Source organism: Gavia stellata, chromosome 10 (assembly GCF_030936135.1).
Source record: "Gavia stellata isolate bGavSte3 chromosome 10, bGavSte3.hap2, whole genome shotgun sequence".
Classification (NCBI taxonomy): domain Eukaryota; kingdom Metazoa; phylum Chordata; class Aves; order Gaviiformes; family Gaviidae; genus Gavia; species Gavia stellata.
Genome location: NC_082603.1, coordinates 3,466,269 through 3,482,154, shown reverse-complemented (window position 1 = coordinate 3,482,154; position 15,886 = coordinate 3,466,269). Strand labels below are relative to the sequence as shown.

Sequence of the window (15,886 nt, the reverse complement as noted above, 5' to 3'; positions counted from 1 at the left end):
TGCGTAAGACATAATATACTGGAATAGGGCTTCCTTTTCACATGCAAACTTCTATTTTGCTTGTAAATCTCCAGCCTTAAAATTTGCTTTGTAAATATGTTACCTGCTACCTTACCGATAAGGAGCAGAGGTAGACAGGCAAGAGCAAGATGTATTTCATCTTCTAAGTACTCAAATAACAAAAACACACCCCAAAATACAGAATTACGCTCTTTTCTTTTGTAGCTTAATAGCAATATGCATAAATTTAAAGCAACTTTTTCTCTTATTTCATTTTCTCTCTCCTAACATTTTAATGGGGTCAAAAATTGTTCTTACCCAAGTCTGAATAGTTTACCTAAATGCCCACCTAGGAGTTTTTCCACCGCCTTCAGTGGGCTTTGCAAAGCATCAGGCCATATCGTCTTGATCGGATCTACCTTGGCAAAGCTTTAGAACTTTCAGCTGCCGGTGCGGGGAATCGGGACCTCACTGTCACACGGGGAGTTTCATGTCTCATCTCTCCACGCTCCTGAAAGTTTTGCCCGTCTACTCCTAGGCACGTTATAACTCCCTCACCGGGAATTTTTAAAGCACTGCCTTTTAAAAAACCCGTCTGCTCGACGGGGACGCTGTCCCTCTCCCAAGCAGCCCAGCTGGGTGCCCAAACCCCGCCGACCCCACCGGCTCCCGAGCCCTGCCCGGTGCCCGGGGCTCCCGGCTGGCCGCTGCACCGCGCCCCGGCGGGGGCTCGGGACTTCCTCCCCTCGCCCCCCGGGGGCTTTCCTGCGAGCTCTCCCACCGGGGAGCACGACGGCAGAGGCGTTTTTTCCCCGGGCGGTGCTCTCAGCAGCAGCCTGGGGATGCAGCCGGCCGTCCCGCCTCGCCCCCCTCCCTGCAGAGCCCTACCTCGGATATAGGTGCACTTGCTCTCGTCCAGCAGGCTGGAGGCTGAGCCGCCCATGCTGCCGGGGAGCGCTGCCGGGGAGCGCTGCCGGGGAGCGCCGCTGCCGCCGCCCAGCCCGGCCCCGCTCTCCGCGGCCGCTTCCTCCCGCAGGCGCCGCCTCTCGCCCGCCGCCGCCGCAAGAAGGCCGGGCCCCGGCGGCAGGAGGGCCCCGCCGGACCCCGCTCCCCGCCTCCTCCCTCCCTCCCCCCGCCCCAGCCTCCAGCCGCCCGCCTCGTCCCGTGCCCGGGAGGGGCCCCCGGGGCTGCCCCGCGGCAGCCTCGGAAATCTGGGAGCAGAAGCTGGCAGGAGGAGCCAGCAGAAGTGGCGGGGGAGAGGGAGAACGGGTCCATCTGCAAGGCAAGTCACGCACGTCCCCATCTATTTTCTTTGGCCCATCAAAACGCACAGCACTGCTGTCTCCTCTTGCCCACGTGTCACTTGTTACCCCCATCTCAAAATCCACAGCCCAACAGAGACACACTTAGACCCTTTGAAGTTTCCCTGCAGGCTACTTTAAAGACCATTGATTGCACATGTGGTAGCCATCGGGGGATTGCAGTCCCCTAGAAATATTCTCCAACACCTATCAAGAAGAAGGAAGAACCACCTTGAAGCATCCTTCAAACAGGACGCCTTGTTCTACAAGGCATGTTGAGACACCATGGGATTCACAGGGCTCAGCCTTCAGGGCCATACCTTCCCACTCCAGTCTGCTGCTTACTGGGAGTCCTGGTGGCCTATATAGGATGCTGTTGATATATGATTCCAGGATGAGTGATAAACCTACACAAGCAGGCACCAAAACACATGTCACTTCAGTAAAAATTGTCCAGTGATCAAAACAACTTCCTAAAACATGCAAGAGCACCAGTTTGCAGATCCTCAGCACAGCAGTGTAAGATAGGATGGAACAGCTATCCAAATTTCCTTGCCTCTGAATAATAATTTCAGTGAGGCTTTATACCATATGTGACTTTCTGAGGTATCTTCTTCTGTTTTGCTGTTTTTATAATGCTAATTCAATTGCCAGGAACAGGCAGTATGCCCTACGTTACTGTGCCTCATAAGGTTAGTATGGAGTCGATGAGTTGCAACGAATACGGATTGTGCCGACATGCTGTAGATTCACAGCGACTGGAAGTTATGTATTTTAGACTTAAATACTTTTCATTGGGCTTGTACACATCTGTCACTTGCTGTGACATTGCTTTAACAAAGTGAAGTTTTGTTTATGTGGATTGGGCGTTAAGCACGTTTAACACTTTGCCGCCCAGTTGATCACAGGATGCCGAAAAATTTTTGGGTTGAATCTTAAAACTTTTTAAACCAACACTAAACTTGACGAGATTTGAATTTCTGAAGACAATATGTAATATCAAGTTCAGTATTCTGCTAAACAGCCTCTTCCTTCAAGAAACCTGATTGAAGGCAACTTCAATATAAATTCACACTCTCTGGGCACATGCCAGTTGTACTGAAGTGTAACGGAGCAATTGTTTAACTCCCCTGAGGAGACCAGGTTCATCCAGAGGATCACCAAAACAGCGTTTCACAAGTCCAGAGATATCTCAGCTGAGAATATAATACTAAACCAACAGCACTTCTAGAGGTCAAATGTGAATCAGACTCGATTATCCATATCATTGGTTGTTAAGCTTTGCTTGAGAGCTTTGCACTTGCTTGCAGAAAGGTGGTTGCTGCGGTTTGCTCATTGCACATCTTTGAGCTATGCGAGCAGACAACGCTGAGGAAATACTGTGCATTTAAAAGATGTGTAGATGAGGCGCTTAGGGACATGGTTTAGTGGTGGACTTGGCAGTGTTAGGTTTACGGTTGGACTTGATGATCTTAAAGGTCTTTTCCAACCTAAACGATTCTATGATTCTATGATTTTAAAGGCATTAACTCAGAGAAGAATTTGGCCTGCGCTCAGTGTAGCATATCTTTTAACAAATGTATTTGAGAAGCTTTCACAATGTCACATGTAATATGCAAGTCAGCTCCAGGAGTCTGGAGAGATAAACTATGGAAATTCATGAGCCGTAAACTGGATTGCTATTCTGTCTCATCATTTAGCAGATGAAAATATGCCAAATCCCAGAAGCTTTATAGCCAAGAACAGATGTCAGTGTGCATACTGAATGGGAAACCTCCTTGTCTAACTCCCTGTCTAATTACAGCTAGGGTAAAAACAAAATGAGAACTGAATAGTTTTTTTAATGATAACATTTTATTCTTCGGTCATACCAGATCGCCAAGATCCCCAAGCATTTCACAAATGCCAGCTAATTAAAGACAATAATTCTCCTTTTAGGATAGGGAAATGTTGTGTTTTAATGGCAAAGTTTGTGTCTTAAGCATCTTAAAAAGATACCAGGAGAAGATACCATGTGAGCAAAGTCAGGAGCAGATATAACTGATCCTATGTCTATACTGCTTAAGAATAAAACCATCCTTCTTTAAGATGAGAAACTGGCCATGTTACATTTTAGTCTGATGTAACATATCTGCACTGTAGCTATCAATGATAAAGTAATACTATCAAAACAAAAACACCATCAGAGGCAAAATAAGTATTTCCCCACTTTTTCTCCTATGAAATCCTGGTCTTTGAGGGGTTTTTTTTCCTTTACTCTCCCAAGAAGTTCCTTCTCTAAACACCTGTTTTGTATTATATCCTAAAGGGCAACATGATGGAACTCTTCCATCCCACAGAAAAAGTGAACTTGAGTAAACAGGCCCAGGAGAAGCACCTCCTTCCCACCAAAGGAATGAAGATTATCTCTGCTGCCTCTGTGACTTCAGTTGTGGCAGCTTGACATCAGGAGAGAGGTGGTTTCTTACATCAACAGAATCCAGGCTTCACTCATGGTCTGGACCAAGGCAGCCAGTGAAAGTGCTGGGAGTTCTTCTACCCAAAAAGTGCAGTGCACAGTCACTACACTGTCTTATTTTGTATCAGCTTCCAGCTCTGTTTTGGGAGGGAAGGAGAAAGAGGTTGCCTCCACAATCACGTCTCTATTACCTCCCTGCGGAGGGAACTGTAATGTCACCCTGATGTGCCACAGAGGTAGACAATGAGATCCATTCTCAATGCAAATGGGCATACCATCATAATAAACTTCAGTGGTTGTTAGTCAAACACACAGTCCTTAACGCGACTACAGGGCTGACCTGTCATCAGAGTGACTGATAAAATCTTTGCCACATTGTTGGCTACTTCTCCTGTGTACCAACACTTGTCTAACTGTAAATAGGACATGCCAAGGAACCACTTGCTTTGACATGCTGCACAATAGCATTTGACTGCGCTCTTTGCTTTAGAGGGAACAGCGGGGTTCATCCTGTGTGTACCTTCCCACAACCTTCTTGGTTACCTCAGAAACACAGGTTGTTATCAACCAGAAACATTTCAGTGAAATGTGTATGAAATCCATTGGGAGAGAAAAGTAACTATCCAAAACTACCTTATAAGATTTCTCCATGGGAAAGTAGCCATTTTAAGACCGCTGACTTTTATAAGCAGAATAACAAGGTGCTGTTGACAAAGACAGCTGCAAAGATAATAAAACCATCGTGAATAAATAATAATTATCTATTGCTAGAGGAAACTGTTAATCATTATTGGCTGAAAGCCAAAACCAGGTTGCAGAAAGTAGTAGCAGAAGACAGGTCAGAAAATAAAAGCAGCCTTTTCTCAGGACAGGCTGTTGGTTGGAATATATTCTGAATCCCTTCCATCTAAGCAACACAGAAAAATGTTATTCTTATGCGTTATTTTCAAAAGGTTAGAAGGAGGTCTTAAAATCTAGCTGGGGAAGATACTCTAAGGGAATCACAACTGTTCTGACTGGAGAGCCAAAAATAGTATTTTGATGAAATAGCCTTAAAAAAGTTAAAGAGTTGGTTGTGCTTTAGCTACTATCCTAATTCTGAGAGACCAGCAAGAAGCACTGGCAACCCACAGACAGAGGATTGGATTTTAATAGATTCTTAGTCACAGGATCATGGAACAGCCCAGATTGGAAGGGACCTCAAAAGGTCATCTGGTCCAACCTTTCATGGGAAAGGGAGACGAGAAGAGCTTATCTAGCGCACTGTCCAGTCATGCCTTGAAAACCTCCAGTGATGGGGACTCTACCACGTCCTTGGGGAGGCTGTTCCAGTGAATGATTGTTCTTACTGTAAAAAAAATATTTTTTATATCAAGACAAAAGGGAAATGCGTGACATGGTCATTATGGTCATTATTCAAAGAAAGAAATCAGATAAAACCCCTTATTTTTGTTACTTCAGAAAGTGTGGATGAAGTCTGAACTACTCATGAAGGGAGAAAAGCAAGGCAGAGATATATTTCAATAGCAGATGGTATCTTGGTGGTAAAACGATACAATTTGTACCTCCATCTCTATCTTTCAGTAGTTCTGTTGAAAGGACATGGTGTAAAAGGTGGTGCAGGACAAAACGTAATCAGGCCACTGAGTGCACAACCTACTGCAGGAGTAGGCTTTGCTGCCTGCCTTCCTCACTCCTTATTTTCTTCCCAATTATGTTTTCCTGCCATTCAACATGTAAACAACATTCGTTTGAATACTCATTGAATACCAGTGCTCATAAAATACCAAATTAGAAATAACGTCCATCATTTCACCCTGCTTGGCTGCAAATCGTTCATAAATGTCAACTGAATCTGATCCATAATTTCCATCCTTGGCATCCAAACAGCACAGAAAAATAAATACTTTTTAGTGGAAAAGTAGAAAACTTGGGGCAAAAACTCTTTGTTCTTAGTCATCAAAGAGTGAGGTGGGGTCATGAAAGCTACGCTGTAAATGAGGGCTAGAAGGTTTTCTCTCTTTTGACACCTGAGATTCTTGAGTGGGAGGATTTAAGCAGCTGGGCCTTAAAGACACTAGGTAAGCAAAACATAAGAATGCTGCTTACATAGAACTGCTTCCCAAAAATTAGGAGAATGGTACGCTGCTAATGGTATACACTCAGGAGACGGTATGTTCGTTCCTTTCCTATCCATAAGGACCCTTCAGTGTGTCTTAGGTTCCCAGGTCACATGGAGTACAAACAAAAACTTGTAAACATATTCGGAGCAAGTTAAATGCTTTATAACAAAATATACAAGCTCTTAGCACTTAGGGCATATTACCAACTTGGATGGCAAGGCTGCTTTTTAGAAACACATTCTAAAATTGATTTATTACAAATGAACAGATTCTCCCAAGTACAGATCTAGACAGTGGCTGTGGAGAAGGAAAAACACTCTGCACGCCATGAGTACTTAAGTAGAAAAGTTCTCTAAAACCAGTAACATCACAAGAACAAGAGACTTTGCCTTACCTTAACCTTGAAATAATTTATTCTCAAGCTCTGTGGTGAAGAGCCCCCCTGGTCTTCTTCCCTCCCTGGTTTTACTGCAGGAGTGCTGTTGGCCCTGTCACCTGCCATGTCAGGAACCTGCCGAGAATGCTGTTTTAAGCTTGTTCTTTACATGTCAGCCTTGTGACTCTTCGAAGCTGGAGTCTGCTTTTAGAAGGTTGGAGGGGCAATGGTGGATCTAGAAGAACAGGAAAGTAAAGAGGTGCAGCAAACCCAGTGGGAATCAGTAAGGAGGAAACTCTGATTGTTAGGACACGACATGGGAGTAAGGGCATTTGGGAAAGGAATGAAGACTCTGAATAGGGATGTGAAATTCAGAATCTTTATGATGTGATTCTTGATTTTATTTCCTGTAAATTAAGGAATCCTAGAGCTGAGAATTGCCTCCAGCTGTTGCATACTCCATTTGCCTGTCCCAGTGGCCAAGTAATTACAGGGTTTTGAATATATGTAAATTAAAATAAATTATATGTGTTGAACTTTTCTTGTTTACTAAATACACAAATCATATTTGGTAAATTCAAACACCATTTCCTTCTCTGCTTAGTCACTAGGTTATGAAATCTGTTAAACGACACAGCTAGAGGTGATCATTCCTGCTCAGCTGCCATTAGAGGCTGTATATTAATTAGTTAGGACATTCTTGTCAAAGCAGCTAACATACAGGCCTTTGCAAACTAGGTGTTGCAGCAAGCTTCCTCATTGTCAAACAAGACGCATTGATTTGTTCCCTCACCTTGAAATAGAGGTGGTGTATAGAAACCAGTAAATAAAACCACAGTTGACTGCACTTTCCACTGCCTAGTTCTCACACAGCTATAGAAGAGCAAACGAGAAGGCACGGCTCGATCTGTTATCTCAGCAGAAAATCCAGAATAAAAAATCTGTCTGTCGGAGAGCCAATGGATTCTTTACTGCCTCAAATGGGCAGCCACACCTGCTTGGGTAGACAAAAAGAAAAACCTTCATAAGTGGTGGAAATGAGTTTATAGGGTGGGATTTGCTGGAGGCAGCGTTAAAGGTTTCAGCTCAGGTAACAGAGGAAGGCTCAAGGCATCACGCCATCTTTGAACAGATTTCAGCGAGGCAAGACATCAAAAGCTAGAAATTAGACCTGTCATTTTTTCTTCTTAATTCAGTAAATTGTAGCGTGACTCTACTTAGAGGACTAAGAAATTCTGTTTCCATTTGATTAACAAAGATGTGACCGAAACTTTCTTCCCAAGTGAGCTGATGTTCATGTATTATTAACTATCCTTCAAAAGTACAGCAGGCGTATGCTGCAGAAGCTGAATGATCCTGCAGACATGATTAACGAAGGAGAGAGAGGACTAAATCCCCACGACATCTGGATTTGCTTCTTCTGGGCACAGATGGTTTTGGTTGTTTTTTATTCCGAGTATATTCATTAAGACTAAGCACGGGGTTTAAACACAGCCTTCCTGTTCCAAGTCTCCATTTTCCGTGGAGATGCTTCTCATCGGGATCCTATCCAAGAAGGCATATGTAGTGATTGAAATGGGATTTGCTAAACCATCTTGCACACTGAATGGGCTGCAAGAGTTCAAAAGGAGCTACACAAAGGAAAGCTGCATAGTTTAGATTTTTGATATTTTTTCCCCTCTCTCTCAGAAGTGATTGTCTCGTCTGCTTCATTTTCTTTCAAGATAATTTTATAAAAACCTTAGCACTCCTAGGTTTTTTACTTACAGTAAATAGATCCCAAAATGTTTACAAGTTTTTCTGTTCATTAAGCTTAGATGCTCAAAGCATAAGTCCATCCATCCAAGCCTAGCTTTTGACATGGGAAAGCCACGCAGTGATAAGCCCTCACAACAAAGGACACAATGTACTAATCACGTCAGTGGGTGAGGCACCCGCTGATCCTTGTAATCCTGTCAGCCTCATGCTCCTCTCCAGCTCATCTGCAGTCACACAAGAATTTGCCCAGGCAAGAGAAGGACATCACCTACTTGATGGCACCAGCATGGCCATGGGGCAGTTCCCCCATTCCAGTACATGCTGTGTCATGATTTGTTTGTTAATGGCTCAGGATCTGCCACAGTAATGCTGATCAGTATATAAATTGCAACAAGAATCTTACGGTGAAGCAGGAAGCAAGCAGTTTAGCAATTAATTATGACCAAGACTTATTTGGGTGGTAGTATCTGGAAACGGAGTTTTTCATCGTCCTTTAGGAGAGCAAATGTAATTAACTGGTATATTACCTACCTCTGCACTGTGTTGCTTACTGTGTTGCTCTTCTGGTTGTTAATGTGGGTAACAATTAATTTGCTTTTTTAGCTGTTTACCTGGCTTGGGTTCTCCCTAGCTAGCATCTTTACAGCAGTTGCTCTATCTTGTGAAACTCATATATGTCTGTCTCTAATAAAATGGGTTGCATTAGCTTTGCTTTATTATACATTCTTCTATGATAACTACTGCTAAAAAATAATTTAAAAAAAGAGAAAAGTAAACTCCTGCATTATTGTTGTGCAACTCATACACATATTTCTAGTGCCTGGACAAGCTAGCAGTGTCTGTTACATCTCCTAAAATGATTAACACTAACTTATATAACACCAAACACCCTGGTTTGCTGTCAAAGCAGTGCAAAATACAGTCTCAATCTGTAGAAATTAGGAAGTATCTAATATCTCCTTTTGCTTTAAATTGTACATTTTTATATAAGCTATTATTTTTATATAAGCTATTATGGTCTACTTACAATTGATAAACTATCAAACCACTAGTAAGTCTGGTTTTTTTCAAAGCAATTTAAACATTTATTTGGCTTTTCTAGGAAAGCATAATACACATTTAAAAAATTGCCTTCTTTCATATACACATCCATCACTGCAAGTCCAGCAGTTTTGCTCTACTGTATTAAACATACTGGCATATTTACTGCAGTAAAGCAGCCCTCTGCAGGAGAAAAAAAAAGATCATTTTATGACTTTTTTGATGATGTTTAGCAGAAACCTGTATTCTCGTCATTATCTATGCAGTTGAACTTTACCAGATTGGTTTTGACCACAGTCAGTTGCAATCGTGTTTGCAAGTGAAATGCAACTGTTGCTTTTCCTTCCTTTTCTATTTCATAATAAAGTATTTCCGTAGGCACTGGAATCCTCATTTGCCTGACATGAGAGAAAATAACAACATTCGTCTGTTATCCCAACTTTGAAACATGATGATTAGAAGCATTATCATAGATCACAGAAGAATCTAGGTTGGAAGGAACTTCTGGAGACCATCTGGTCCAACCTTCTGCTGGAAGCAGGGCCATCGAGTTAGGTTGTCCAGGGCTCTGCAAAGCCAAGTCTTGAATATTTCCAGTGAGGGAAATTCTACCACTTCTGTGGCAACTTATTCCAATGTTTAATTGGTCTCACAGTGAAAATTTTTTACTTGCATCCAGACAGAATTTCTCCTTGAAGCAACTTGTTTGTATTAGCCTTAATGTGTTTTTTCTTTATGTGTTCAGATACGCAAATTAGTGCTTGCTTTTCTAAATAATCAACAGAAGAAAGAGCAGTGGCCTAGGTTTATGTCATATGTCATGCTGGATGTTTAGTAATTGAACTACCTGCAGGGTAGCTTTTGTCCATTCCCCTTTGCACAGTCTGCGTAAGTAGTAGACAGAATTGGGTGGTCTTTAAGTACTCTGTCAAGTACCAGAGAACCAAGGAATACAAAAATGGGCAGGAGGTTGAAATTGAGGGCATTAAAGTTCTACAACAGCCACCCACCTCATTTTAAGATGAAGTTTTTCAAGGACTTTGCCTACATAGCATAACTGAGCCGCAAAGGTCCCAGCCACTGCCTGAAGGCCTGTATTCGACCCCCATTTTGTGCACATACATCACTCCGCTAGACTGAAAGCAGTATGCAAAACTAACCTTGTAGTCCTGCCAACAATTACCTGTTACTTGCTGCACTGCCCAGAATAAAATCTTGCAAAATTTTAGACTCTAGTCTCCATTTCTCTGGTATATTTCTGTAGAGATTTAAACAACTGCACACCAAAAAAAAAAAAAAAAAGAGATGATAAAAACGTTTAGATTATGGAATAAACATGCATAATGGTTTGGCTATGGTTCCCTTCTCTTTCCCCAAATACTTGAAAGAAGAATAAAGGGAAATACTAAAAAGAACCAGCAATCTAAACAAAGGTTGTGAGGTCAAACTCTCGCTTGCTCCTCCTTCCTTCTCTTTATCACTGCTAGCCACTTGGCTGCTGGCTTTCAGCTGAAGGGATTGGTTGCATTGTTAGTCCATGGACAAAAACAATAAACGACAAAAAAATATTTGTGTGTGCCCGGTGATATCTTGAGCCATTCAGAGTTTTGCCTTGTACAAAATGAAAATCCTCTGAAAACAAGGAAAAATAAACTGAACTTCATGTACATGAAGTACATGAAGTACCAGCCTTAACTCTGGTCACCATCGATGACAGTTATCACTAGAATGAGTTGCACAAACGACAGCTATGTCTGCTGCGTTTAGATGTATCTGCAAGGGATGGTGAGGAAAAGTGCCACGTGAGCTTGGCAGGACTGTAATTGCAGCTATTAGGGAGGCAGCGGTGAGGAAAGACGCAAAGATGAGTTATGAAGATTTTCACTAGTGGTGCACAGAGGTCTGCTTGCCAATAGGTTGTCATAGCAGTGAAATAGGATTTTAGTTTGAATATGTGAATTTAAAGATAGCCCAGTGAAAGTTTTGCATCAAGTGGCAACCTGTACAAATAGGTGAAGGGCTGCAGAAGTCCACCAAGTGTGAAGATGATTCTAGGCAGCACGCTATGTTTGAGGATAGGACGGGTGTAAGTAGCTGCCATTCAGTGCAGTTCACGTAAATGGTGGATTTGCCATTGCAAAAGGAGTCGGTAGACCCTGTCTGACAGCGCCTGGGTGTCCTGTTCCCTGATGTTTCTGCTGTCTGCAAAGTGCAGGCTGCTTATGCTGCTAGAGCCCTGAAAATAAACAGAGCCGAAGCTGTACCCTAGTTGCATGTTGCCTAATTCAATATTGTGGGAGCACAGACAGCCAACTCCAACTGCATCAATTTAGAGTCTTTGTAAGTGAATTTTCTAGTTTAACAAGGAACTAGTTCACTGCAGAGACTGGTATCACATGGCTGTAATTGAAGTTCTAGTGTGACACAATAAAAGTAAAGGAAGCTATACAGTTCCTACTGAGTTTGCTCTCACACATCTCATTATAGAGGAGTTATAAAGATTATACTTCTAACTGATCAAAGGCTGGAGTTGCAGACATGAATGACAGGAATCAGATTTTTGGTTGATATTCATATATCCTGACTGCTGCAATGAATGTTGAATGCACTAGCTAACAAAATCATGGATGCTCAGTTGTCCACTGTAACTCTCTGAGGTTATGCAAAATATAACCTCAACCAAAACTTTAAACTAGCTGTTCTCTTCCTATTTTATTAAGATGTTATCGCACCAGAAATTACTCCTTGCTATCTGGCGCCCTCTCCCGTGCGTTTACTTGTGTAGGCTGTTCTGGTTACAGAGAGAACCTCCCACATCCTCCTCCTCCGGTAAGGTCTCTTTGTACAAAAGTCCCTCCAGATTCAGCAAACCTTACCTTCCTATTTTTCAGATACCTAGGTTGTGGCCGCTCATTACACTCCGAAAGGCTTCCAGGCAACCTTAGCTTTGTTAGTGAAGAGTTATCAGGCAATTAGTTTTCTTTACAAAGCAAAATTATTCCTACCATCCTCAACTTACCATGGTCCAGCTCTCCGCTGGTTGTCTCTGGTTTATTGACAATAATTACCCTTGCCACAAAATCCACTGAACGGGTATTACTGTCTTTACCTCCTCAACATAATCTTTCTACCTCTTCTACCTTTCCCTTCACAGAGTTCAGCTGAAGTTGAAGCAAATTTATCCAAGCCTCACTGCCTCCTCACCACCATCATACCACCTTCAGCCTTCTTGTTAACTCCATCTCTGTAGTAAGGCAGTAACAGCTATGTAGCAATGATTGTCCCTGCACTCAGAAGAGGCAAGAAAAAGCAGACAGATTTTATGTCTCTGTTCCAAATCTAAGTGTTTTGCACAGAAGGACCATTGTATCCGCAGCAGAGGAAGATCAGAGAGGTGTGACTTGACCTCTGCCTCCTGATGGCAGGTTCCCTGGTCATCCAGCTGAGATTATAACAATCTGAAACAGCAGCTCTGAGATAGCAAATTTGCTCCACATATGGGCCCTCTTCCCCTGGTGTGAGAAAGAATGAACCCACCTCTTTATCTGGAGATGAGAATCTATGGTCCCAACTCCCACAAAAGACAAGGAATGGGGCACAAACCCTGAGGAGTTTAAGAATTCATGTAAGAGGAAACAATATGGGGCTAGCACTTAATCACCACATTTCTACATCCTCCTCTCACGGGCCGATTGCCAAACCACTTTCTGTTTCCTTCCTCTCTGTTGTCTTTTTTACACTCTGTCAAGTTGTTCACACTGCTTCCTCACCCCCGCTCAGAGTTCCAAGACTTTTCTTTATCATGTTTTCCTAGTTTATCATCAAAAAGCTGCAAGAAATTAAGACGAGAAATTATGTCTTAGAGAATAACACATAGAATGTTTTGAATTTTGGCTAATACTCTCCTGCAATGTTTACTGTATTTGATCTATACATCTTAGAAGGCTTTTTACTTGTAGGTTGGGGATGAGAAGTAGATGCCTATTTTTAGTAAAAATTCATAGATACTGGCCATGCATTTTCTGTAGGTGCCTTTGAAAAATCTTTCTGCAGGGTGGCCTGTTTGATTATTCTCTGATCAATGGCTACACAACACTACTATAAATTATTTCACCAGAAAGTACATTCAAAACTTGTTTTCAGCTGCTTTGTGGAAACTTAAATCCATGTCCTTTGTGGAAACAGGTGTGTAGTCTATAGTTTCATTGTCCAAGAATTCTGTGTCACTGACTTCTTCAGACACAGATATTTCTTTTTCTATAGAATTCCTGGACCAGTGCTGAGTGACAGGATGAAGCCTCCTAAAAATGCACTTATAATTTTTGTTTGTCTGACTAACCTATGGTGTGATGTTGTATCTCCTAGGTGAATAAGATAGTGTGGCTCCAACTGTTCCTGCTGGAGGGAACTGTTTAGGACCAGAACACATGCTAAGCCTGGAAGTTTGTGAAAGCTATTTCTATACTTGTGTTGTGGATTTAGGTCGTCCCTCCCGCCAAACCCTCCTGATGCACACCAACCCACTGTACTTCTGCAAAATAAACCACTGAAAGTAGTGGGAAAAGAAACCCACGAAGTTTCATGAATTAAAACCAGCTACATATGATTTACTTCGGCATACCTGTTCCTGAAACAGAGCAGGCCGTTCTGGAAAGAATACAAAAGAAGGTAACAAAGCTTCCAACAATGCCTACTCTTTTATTGTAGTAAATGTTCTGATATCTATTGACATTTTCCTCCCACTACCACTTCGCTTATTACCACTGATGCCCAGAATTCCTTTCAAACAGTATTCTTTAAATTGTTTCCAGGGTTTGAAGTAGGCTTGTTTTAACTTTTCTTAATGAAGTGTTATCTATTGTTGCTAAATTATTACCAAAAAACCTTATTTTTGTGGTCCATTGCGAAAAAAAAAGATGTTCACTTTCTCCCACCTACTTCCACTAACTTCAAGGTGTTTCAAAATTTTTAGCTTTGACCTTTGAGAAAATATAGTTTTCAAAGCAACTCATGTTCTTTTTGAAAGTAGGTATGATTTATGCATCTTAATCATGTAGATACTATGGAATTACTACCTGAAGAGAATCACTATGCTCTATTTTCTTCCTTCCTTCCTTTCTTTCCCCTCAATTTTTTTATTCCAAAGTTGTAATTGGAACAGATTTTTTTTAAAAAAACAAACACACACAAAACTAATGAAGATCTGTTTTTAAGAACTTAAAATCAGGTTTTTGTCTTTCTGATTAAATCTGTCAAATCATACCTTCTGCAATTTCTCTTCCTTAGCTTTCTAAGCTCAGCTTCAAATTGTATTGTATCTTACTTTTACAAGTTTGGACCTGGGCAGAAATCTAGAACTTCAGCTTCAGCTCACTCTATACATCTAACTCCGGTACGATCCAGAGGACCAAAGTTATCTCGCTAGTTTAGTCAATTCAGAGGCATGTGAGGACAGAGAGGACAATTCAGAATACCTAAAGTAGGTGCTTAAAGCACATTGTGTGGAAAAAAATCCCAGCTTAACGTTATGAGTACAAAAAAAAGCTGCTTTGACCTATTAGTCGCCCTTGAGCATTCTCCTGTTCTGCATTCATTGCAATGCCTCTCTTTTCCAGTCAGTCACACTGGCTACATAATAGAAGAGTTCTTTAGTGCTTCTAATTTTTATTGTCATTGTGTTCCCACTGTTATGTTGTTATGTTAATTAGATTAAACCAGACTCCCACTGAGACTGTAACAATGATAAACATTGTAGTAATCTGTCAGCTCTCTCTGAAACCACTTCCCATGGCTTTGTAAATGTGCTGCCCCAACAGACCACACCATTGTGTAATGTAAATAATCTGTTTTGATCACACTTCCTCATATATATTGCAATAATCAATATAGAAAAATAAATTCATAATGACAGGGAACCTGAGGCACATTATCAAACTTTCCAATCAACGAACCATGAAGAGGGTAATTGAAACAGAATAATTTTAAACGTGCATTAATACTGCCATTTTTAACTACACAATGCAAATATTGTAGGGAATTATCTCCTATTAGAAGTTCAAAATGACTGTACATCAATACTCATCAGTTTCTTTGTCTGGAAAGATTGGCCTGTTCCATTTTTCCCTCTTTGCCTTAAATAGTTTGTAGCCTTTCAACTGCTTGTTCTAAAGATAATAATAAATTCTGAGAACTTTTAACATAGACCCTCAGTTCTATGGGATTTCACTTCCAGGCAGTTAACTTCTAAATGCATATTCTGACAGGTTTCATTTGAGGAAAAAAGAACAAGGTGAGAGTAAGTGCTGAACTGTCTTTCTTGTCCTACTGTATGAAGACATTCAGCAAAAAGGCACTCCTCATTATCAGATGGTATTGACAAGTAGGGTGGACTTCATAAATGCAGGCTCTTTACAAGTGACGTGGAAACCACTGTAATAACATATAATATATAGAATAACAAATAGTTATGTCCTTCTCACTAGCCTTATGCCTCATTTAACTGAATCCAAAAGGTTTAAGTCTTCTGTATCCAGTGTGAGTGCGTGCGTGTGTGTGCATGTATGGACATACGTATCTGCTGTGCTCATAAACCTGTATTACACATCTCATTTCTCCTTGTATGGCAAATTTGAACCAGATGTGTGAGGCTGTAGAGAATAGGTGTAGGCTATTTTTCTCTAAACTGTGTTCTTGCTGGTCATTTGGAAGGCAAAATTTTTCCAAATAGCAGAACCACAGACTTTAAAAACGAGTAACGACATACAGCCAAGATCTCACTTTTCCATCCCTTAGCCTGAAAATAATGAAAGAACAGTGGAGGTGGAACCCA

General features: G+C 41.5%; 1 protein-coding gene across 1 annotated transcript in view; it reads right to left on the bottom strand.

Moving 5' to 3' along the window:
* The window catches only part of NIBAN1 (niban apoptosis regulator 1), a 72,029-nt gene extending 71,086 nt beyond the window's left edge, over nucleotides 1-943 (bottom strand). The window contains exon 1 of the mRNA XM_059822132.1: nucleotides 889-943. Coding sequence (XP_059678115.1) covers nucleotides 889-943 — 55 coding nt within the window. The remainder of the gene's footprint in view (nucleotides 1-888) is intronic.
* Nucleotides 944-15,886: the final 14,943 nt, after the last annotated feature.